This window comes from Ceratosolen solmsi, unplaced genomic scaffold (genome assembly GCF_000503995.2).
Source record: "Ceratosolen solmsi marchali unplaced genomic scaffold, CerSol_1.0 scaffold35, whole genome shotgun sequence".
NCBI classification, from domain to species: Eukaryota; Metazoa; Arthropoda; class Insecta; order Hymenoptera; family Agaonidae; genus Ceratosolen; species Ceratosolen solmsi.
In genome coordinates this window covers 8111134-8121121 of record NW_011948423.1, presented here as the reverse complement: position 1 = coordinate 8121121, position 9988 = coordinate 8111134, and the positions used below count along the sequence as shown (strand labels likewise).

General features: G+C 31.7%; 1 protein-coding gene across 1 annotated transcript in view; it reads left to right on the top strand.

Moving 5' to 3' along the window:
- LOC105362440 (uncharacterized) overlaps nt 1-9655 on the top strand; it is a 12380-nt gene extending 2725 nt beyond the window's left edge. The window contains exons 3-6 of the mRNA XM_011499881.1: nt 1082-1376; nt 2109-3746; nt 3831-8462; nt 9034-9655. Coding sequence (XP_011498183.1) covers nt 1082-1376; nt 2109-3746; nt 3831-8462; nt 9034-9537 — 7069 coding nt within the window. The 3' untranslated portion in view covers nt 9538-9655. The remainder of the gene's footprint in view (nt 1-1081; nt 1377-2108; nt 3747-3830; nt 8463-9033) is intronic.
- The last annotated feature ends 333 nt before the right edge of the window (nt 9656-9988 follow it).

The window sequence follows — 9988 nt, the reverse complement described above, 5'->3', positions numbered from 1 at the left end:
GCTTTATTAACAATTACAAATTCACACATTAAACAACTTTAGCTGTATCTCTTAAATTAAGTAATTATTTATTATTATTAAATAACCTAATTTCTAATTGATGTAAGTAAAAACAAACAAAGAAAAAAACAAACAAACAAACGTACATTTGAATACAATACTAAATATCATTTCATAAAATAATAATTTTTTTCTACACGTAAGTAGTTATTTTAAATATAAAGTTTATTGCTCGAAATTATTTATAATTTTATTGCTTTTATATTGAAATACTATATGTTCTTGTAGAATAAAATTTACCAAAACTTATCAATTCAGAATTTTCATTAGTTAAATAAACAGTATAGATGAATTATATATCGATAATTTTTAAAATATTTATTTAGTTTGCAAAAATAATATTAAGACTTTATAAATAGTAAAATAACTATAAATATCAAGATAAATGTAATTTAACGATGAAAGCAACTAATTTATCTAACTAATTTATCTATATAACTAATTTATAATTAATGTTGAAATCCAATGGATATGTATATACATATTTATTTTTTTTTTCTTTTGAAAATGATACTTTAAGAAATTTTAAAATATCATTTCTTGTGAAAAATATCGTTCATTAATTCCTTGTGTTTTCTAATTGTCGCTCTTACTTGTCCTAGTGCAATTTGTTGAATTTAATAAATAATAAGTTATTATGCACATGTTCCATATTATAAAATTAATTGGGAGAATATAAAGATCTACAAATTTATTGCATATATCCTAACGAGTTTGGCAAGTTTATTCAATAAATCAAACACATACCTGTAACAATGAAATAAGATAATTACAATGGAAAATTTTCTTTATATTGGAAATGAATATGCACGTACAATGCTCTTCGACAATTAAAAAGAAAAATTTTTTCTTTAGCAAAAAGAATTGTCTTTCCAATCACTAACGAGAAACATTTCTTTCATTGAAAAAGGTACATATTTGTGTTTGCTATTAAACCAATAGTTTTGTCAAAGCTTAAATGTATAAAGCGGAAAAAGCCGTGAATAAATGGTTTGATCCATTGCGATGCTTCTTTGAGCAGCGTCACGGTGGACGAAGCCGGTGCAAGAAAGAATGTGATTGCCACGGGATCGCGTGACACAACGCGACATCGTGATCCTCCCGGTTCACCCGTCAAACTCTTCATGCCCGACGAATTCCAGTTTTACACACTAAATGGCTACGGTCAATTGGTTATGAAGCAGATGTCAAAGCAGGAAATTCAAGGTATGATAGCCGCCAGCGTGGGAGGTGTCAATATCGTCGACGACGGAGGCATCTCCCTCATTAAACCTGGACAGCAGCAACAAACCCAGCTGACCAACGATACACCAAAGGTGAACTTTTGTTATTACCCTTAATGCACACTTACGTTACATTCTTATGATTTTTCATTCTATAAATACGTGTGCATGTAAATACGCTCTCTGCGCGAGTGGATGCGTGTGTTTGTGTGTCAATATGTGCGCGAGCGTGTGTACAATTATATTGTAACAATTTTAATTTAACTACTATTTTTATCATATCCATCAGCTTAAATATGCAATAGTTTTCCTAACAAATAAGAGATCCGGTGTTAAAAATATTTTTGTATAATATATTCACGCATTTTCTCCCAATTTCCTGAATTTCCTTTATTTTTGCTAATTAATGCATGCATATTAATTGTTATGAATTTTAACATATACTTGAAGTTCAATCGATAATAATGCAATGTCCGATATTTTCTCCTACAATAAAAAATAATTTGTTTTTTTTTTTACGTTTTTAAATATATATTTAGCACCGCTTCAAATAACTGAAAAACTTGTAAGCAATAATTAATATACTATAAAACAATCAACAATTAAGGGGAGCTATTAATTTAATTAATAGCTTACAGTTATAAATAAAAATATTAAATTACACTCAAGTATAATGATAATTATCGATAAAAATGCCGTTTACTATTGAATAGTGCTTATATCAATTAAATATAAATGAACATTACTTGACATAAATTTACAAATAATAAGCTCATATTATTAATTCGTCTTCATATGCTAATTACCATGTTTCTATATTCGTAGGTATCTGATGTAGTGCAGAATGTGCAGAAGGTGTTAAAAAGTGAACTAAATAAACCAAAACCAGTTAATCCATTAGGCTCTTCGATACCAGGTAGTGTCAATAGTCAATGGACCAACATGCTGCCATATATTCTATCCGGTGGTTCGTTAGACCAGCAAGATATTTCTCAAGATGCAAGCGTCATTTTATCTACAGCAGACGCCGATCATTCCTATATGAATGTAATGCCTTTGCAAGATGATAAACCTGCCAATAATAAGTATGGACCAGGAACAAACTACGTGCAGATTCAGACTACCTCAAATGAAGAGAAAATTAAATTACCAAGTCATAAACCGATAGGGAATATTAATGAAAAGCCAATATATCTTTTAGGAAATATGGCTTTAGACAGCGATATTTTAGGAGCGCAGGAAGCGTACATTTTACCAACGGAAGAGAAACCAAATCGGCCAATATTAACGCCTCTCTATCAAAAATTGACAACAAAACCATTTGTTACAAAAGACACTGCCACTAAAGTACACAATTCGACAAATGGCAAGCCAACTTTATATATACCATTATCAGTTTCATCTTCGCTTCAACAAAACTCACAAAATCATAAAAATCACAGCCAATTCGATAATTCGCTAATTCCGAATGCTGTTACAAAAACAACTACAGAGAAGAGCTTCACAACATTATCTTATGGCGACGCTGAATCAACGACAATTGGTGCTCCAGCTAAAAAATCAACAACTCACATTTATTCCAACGAACCAGCATCAACGAGTGTACCAACCGTTCAAGTGCCTGTTAATTCAGTTGAGAAGATAACAAGCTCGACTCAACGTATAAATGAACAAACCCCGATTTTCGAAATATTACCGACGATATCACCCAACTCCGTTTTAAATACAATAAAGGATGGCTTATTCGCTACAGAATTGAACGAAGAGCATGTCGGTTCTATTAAAAAACCCGGAGTAATTTATGAATCATCGACATCATACCACACACCATATGATATTCTATCCAAGCCAAGTACCATAAGTCTTATGTCAACTTCATCGTACTATCCGCTACAGACATCAACGAAAATAAACCATCCAAATGTGGATTCATCAACTCATCAATCTATTCATCAGCCAATAACTAAAATCAATACCATTAAGCCTAAACAATCAACTCGCCGTCCTATAAACGAAATCGTAACTAAGCAAAGCTTTGTCAAAACCGCGTCAACATCTATTTATAATTTCTTAAATGATATCGAAACCCGAATAAGTACAACTCTAACGCCTACATTATCTCATCAGTCGACGTATGAGGCTGCTATTGAATCAACCGATGTGCCAGAAATTACTCAACCTCAAATACTCGAAACTACAACAAAACAAAATAGTGTAAATATAAAATTAAATACAAGTCAATCTATTCAAAACATTCAAGAGCCAATAAGAGCATCCGTGATTCAACAATCGTCAGAGCATGACAATGATTCGAATATATCACTGGTATCGAAAAATACGTTTACGGAAAACACTACGAGTGATTTATTAAAACTTAAATTAGAACAGGCAGAAATTGCCAAGAATGACAATTCAAAAACATCATCATATTATAATCAAATTGACACGACTACTAACATTATTGCCCATACGGATTTTGCTGAAAAATTAGAAGAAAAAATAATTGAAAACAATATATTAAATAAAGTAGATTATGAAACTGACAAGGTCAATGAGAGGATTAATCATACCACTACATATTCCGGAGCAGAAACAAAAAATAACATGCTTACGATAAGTATTGATACAAATTTTAATCATTCAGAAATAAGCAATATAATTTCATCGAGCAACGAACAAATGACAAAAAATAAACCATTTAATAAGGACGAAGAAACTGTAATAGATTCAGATGTAAAAACAATGCCACAAAAATCCAATATTAATAATAATTATCATTACTATACTATTGCTTTAGAAAACGAGACAACAAAGCTCCCTGAAATAATATACACTGAAGCAGATAATATTCCAGTTGCAGTGACAGAAACGTCCCTTCTTGATATTTATCCAATAAGCGAATCAAATATCGGTGAATTTAAACATCCAAATGAATCGCTTTTGCCAGCTGACGCTGATAATCTTAAAGAATTAAGCGATCCTATTGAATTTAAAGAAAGTAATCGATATAACGTAACAGAGGGATCCTTAAATACACATAAAAAGGATAATATAACGAATAATGCTAGCGTAAATAAATCTGAAAAAATACCAACTTGGATTTATAATGAAATGACGACTACTCGGTTCATTCCAATTGATGAAACTACCACGGAGTATTATGAAAAGAAATATGATTTTAATGATGTAAAAAAACCAATTGCAAATACGTACGACGAACTATATATTCATAAACAAGAAGAAACCACTACGCCATTTAAAGAAAATTATACTACTGATCAATCCAGCATTGATTCGACCGTAGAATACAACACGCCACTTAACAAAATTGAGAATTTATCGTACACAAATGACTATTCTAAGGAGTCATTGAATAAAGATCAAACTAAAAACTCGGCAAACACTTTGATGGAAAATAATACATCGCAGTATAAATATTCAAAAAAGAATTTGGATAATAAAAGCACAACCCCAACATATATAAGTAATTATGAAATAGAAACTTTAACAAATGATAAGCAGACAACAGCGAATTATATTACCGACAATCAAAATACAGATTTTAATTTCAATATTTATACGCAATCTTATTATGATGTTACACTCCCAATAAGAGAGTACAATAAGTTTTCTCAAACAGTGAGACCGGAAAACGAAAATACGCTCTTGAAGTCAGTTAATAATTCTAATACAAAATCGTCAATGCAACTTTCGACAATCTTACCTATTATTTCCATGTTGGAAAATAATTCGTTAGAAATCGAGAGCTCTACATCTAGCAATGAAAAATTGGAAATAATTACTGAAAAATCTTCTATTGAAAAAAACAACAGACCAACTAAATTTACTACAAAAATTGCTTACGATAAGAAGCCAATACAATTACAAGAAGATGAATTGTCTACGATTAAAGTTATTCCTGTATATGATGATGATGATACGTCCATATATAATTTACCATCAAATAAGTTAAATCAAGTTACGTCTACGACGACGTTTAATATTAAGTCATCTGGAAATACAGAAAATGTTTTTAATATTACAAAATTATCAGCTTTGCCTTCACATAACATAATGCAACATCTTAAACCCATAAATCAGATAAATTATACTTCAGATTCTTTCGTTCCAATTATATCGCAAAAATTAAATTACACTACAAAAAATACTGTTACTTATAATACAGGTTTGCCCAATTTACGCGAAACATTCTACAATTATATGAAAGATCATTACGATTCAAAATTACCTACAACTAACGACTACAACGAAGTATCACATTTTACGACGTTTCCAGCTGATGTCGATGCCAATGTTTCAAATGACACAAGCGACTTACCAACACTAACGACATTAAATCATACAAGAATCGATGTATTTAAACATCCAACGTTTATTCCATTGGACGAGGAGCCACAATTAAATACAAATCCAACTACAGACGTCCCGAAGTACAATAATACAGAATCAATCAGTGAATACCTGACTACTGTTGCTTATAATTTTGAGAATTTAGCTAACTCTAAAGCAGAGCAAAATCCAGATTCTATTACGAAAGGCACAATTTCGAAAGAAATTTACTCGACTAAATATGTTGATGATGATAATTTTCAAACATCGACAACGAAATTTCTTGGAGCGATTAACAAAGACAGCACCGAAACTCCTATAATTTACTTAGATTTAAAAAATTCTGATTCTGATGAACAAAGCATTTCTCATCAATCAAATGCCAATAATGTGCATAGCTCATTATTTACAAGAATTAAAATTAATAATCCAGTTATAGACGTTGAGAAAATCGTATCGGAAGCTACAGATCAAACAAATACTCCATCTTTAGTGCATTATACTTTATCTAATTATTATAAGGAACCTAATAATATCGCTAGTGGACTGATTGCAGGATACCCGACTTATGATCAAGTACAGCCTACGGCAGAATATTTCACCGATTCGACACCATACGACGTTGGTCGTAGTACTAGCAGTCCAACTACAAACAAGGATTCAGTATACGTCTCGTCTAACAAAGGCTTAGAAAATATATCAAAAATAGATGAAAATGTTAGTTACCAAGAAAAGTCAACAACTTTATTATTAGATAACGATAAAAATTATATGGACAAGACAAGCTCTATACCAATTTATATATCAGAAGGTGAAGGGGGTTCGACTTATAACTACTATGAATCTTATACATCTGTGCCATCCGAATCAATTCCAATGTCTAGTAAAACTAAAATTCCTAGTCAAACTCAAGACAAATATGACTCATCCTTAGAAAAAATAAGTGACTTGATCATGCAATTACAAGATAAAACATTGGAATCCGATCGTACAGAATACGAATATTCTATTGGTGTTACGACAACTGATATTCCTTTGGATAGAGTTGAAACGATAAGCGATGATAGTAATTTTACGCCTGCCGATCATACTTTTACTACAATAGTCGACAAAAAGGATAAGACTTCGTTAACAAAGCCAGACAATAGTACACACTTAATACATCAAAATCTGCCGTTTAGTAGACCTTATCAAAATAGTTCAGAATTAACGGGTCAATATCTTACGACAAAAAAATATTCTACGTTAGAAACATCGACTCTAGGCAATTTAAAAGTTAAATATAGTTCTAGCTTGACTACTGTTATGACTACAGCAAAGCAGCCTGTTACAGCAAAACCTTACATAATGTCAACATACAGCGCAGCCAAAGGATCATTTGAAAAGATTCAATCTACGATAGATAAATCTGCTGGTAGAATAAATCTCGAAGAGGAAAAAAATAAAATGCAAACGACTAAGCTTACGGAACATCCTAAATTTACTATAAAGAATAAAATTTATTATAGTAGCGATAAAAGGCCTACGAACGAAGGTTCCCAAAGTTATGTAAAAAAAACAACTAAGCCAGTCAATAAAAGCACAACTCTTATTAAAGAGCAGACAACGAGTAAGCCAGTGGCGATAACAAAAGAGAGCAGTGCCGAGAAATGGACTCTTATTCCGCAGAAAAATCTTGTAAATCAAACCGTAGATGTTAAACAATCCTCGGCAAACAGTAAAGAAGGCTCTCAAAAATTAAATCCACAAATAGTAAGTTTAGATCACGCGACGGGCGCCATTGGCTTGGATCAAAGTAACAAAGCTCTTGATAAAGATGTCGTTGAATTCGTAAACATGTGCAATGAATTGTCATTGAAATTCTGGGCCCTAGCGAATTCAGAACTAAGCTCATCTAGATCCATAACGTTGTCTCCGTTTGGAATGATCAGCACTTTGGCAATGATATTTTTAGGTGCACGGGGTCTTACGTCCAATCAAATGAATGATATTATGAAATTGGACGACGTTGTAACGTTCAATCCTCATTTGGTTTTTCAAAATATTACCGACACCGTTACTTTAGCACGAGGACAAGGCATTCAAAATGCTGCTTTTGTTAGGGCTCTTTTTGCCGATAGACTAAAGGTTCGCAAAATAATGCCCTTTTATAAAGAGCAAGCTCAGCAATTTTACGAAGGAGCAGTCGTAGATATAAACTTCTCGACTGCTGGTGATATTTTAAGGAGGAGGACAAACTTACTCATTAGAAAGCAAACTGGCGGTAGAATAAAGGACTTTGTTAAAACGCACACGGTCTCATTACGATCACCATTAACTTCTTTATCTGCTAACGTATTTCAAATGAGCTGCGATAGCCCGGACGCCAGTTCGGATGGGAGGGACGGGGAAATGTATTTCGCGGTTTCGCAAACGGTCAAGCAACGGAAACTCGTCCCGATACCCGCTGTTGTATGGAAATCCGGAGTGTCAGCTGGATACGAACCAGGTCTCGATGCAACGGCAGTGGCATTAGGCGACGTCCATAGGCCAGTATCATTAATAATGGTTATGCCAGGACAACAAGGACTCACGGCAGCTGGCGATAATTTGGAACGATTGGAGCAGAGATTATTTGGCAATCCGAGCGATAATGCGTTAGAGAAATTACTTAAAGTTATAGTTCCCAGACGAGTAGACGTTCAGATACCTAAATTTAGTCACCGTTCCATCGTCAATATCACGTCTGCACTAAAGAAATTAGGATTCGATCAGCTCTTTGCTAAAACTGCTGATTTGAAAGGTATCAATGGAGCTGGACACGATCTCTACTTAGCAGATATGTTGCAGGTATTAAAATATTTACTTAAAAAAAAAAAAAAAAAAAAAAAAAAATTAAATTTTTAAAAAAAAAAAAAAAAAAAAAAAAAATTATATATGTATATAAAGAACAATTTTTTAATGCAAAAGAAAATTATTTTTAGACTATTTTTTAAACTAACGATAAAGGTCTACACAAATAGAAAGAAATTTAAATTGATTACATTTGTAATTGTTGAAATAATTTGTAATAGGCAATGTTTATTGTGAATAATTTTCTGTGTATTGTTGCAAGTGTTATTACTATTTCTCTATCGTTCTCTTGTTTTTTTTTCTTTCTTTCTTTTTTTTTTTTTTTTTTTACAAAAATCGGTTTCTTCATTCATTGAAATTGTATCATAAATCATAAATCACCGATCGATAGCTTATCTTATAAATATTTTTTGAGATAAAATATTTAAACTTTACATACAGTTACAAAAAATTTAAAAAAAAATAAAAAAAAAAAAAAAAAAAAAAAAACTGTTGATACTATTATAATATTAATTCTCATTATTTACAGTTATCGTAATGATTTAAGAAATGTTTTTCATGCTTTCAGATGAATTTATTTGCCACGTGCGGCGATGAAAATAAATTAGGTGGTCGACCCTTGAGCGAAACTTTCCCTGGTACGTCAACCAGGCATACTCGAGCTTGGGAAATGATTAATAATATGAAAACTGGTATTGATGACTTGGAAAATAGCGAATCCGTTATCACTGAAATTAATGATAATATTAAACATAATGAGGAGAACGACTGTGACGACTCGTTGACTTCGGATAATTCATCTCGATTAAATGAGAGCCCCGAAGCATTACATTCGCAATCCGCTCAATCGGGAAAGCGAGACACTGATAAAAGTAATATTTTCAGGCAAAAACAAAGGAAAAAGTTATGGTGGCTCACACCTATAAAACGCAGACGATGTAGAAATCGTAGGCAAGTGGAAATAGAAAAACCTAGAATGAAAATGGACAAACCTTTCCTATACTTGATAAGACATAATCTTACTGGATTGATTCTTCACATAGGACGATTCAATCCAAAAAATCAATCCTAAATTATATGACTTCCAAGTATTATTAACATCGTACATCAAAGAATAATTTAATTAATTACATTTTTAGTTGGTTCGCTAAGTTAGAGAATCTTAGATGATAATTTCATAAGTCTATTTAATGCGCTAAGTGAACTCGGTGATTTATCTCCTAAATTTATAATTCATAAAGAAAAAAAAAAACTTTCTCACACAAATTAGCTGTAAATTATTTATTTATTTCATTTTCGAGTTCAAGCGATTAAATTGCAAATGTATTTAAATTTATGAGACTTCCTATTTTTAAGGCTCAAATAGTCATAAACTCCTTATGAAAATAAGGTATTTGTACTTAATCTCTTGTAAAATTGAATAATTAACTCATTAATTATTCCGACTAATTATGAAATTGGTCGATTAAAAATTTCATTTATTTCTTATAAAAAGCGTTTTATTTAGTCCCTTTGTTACATTA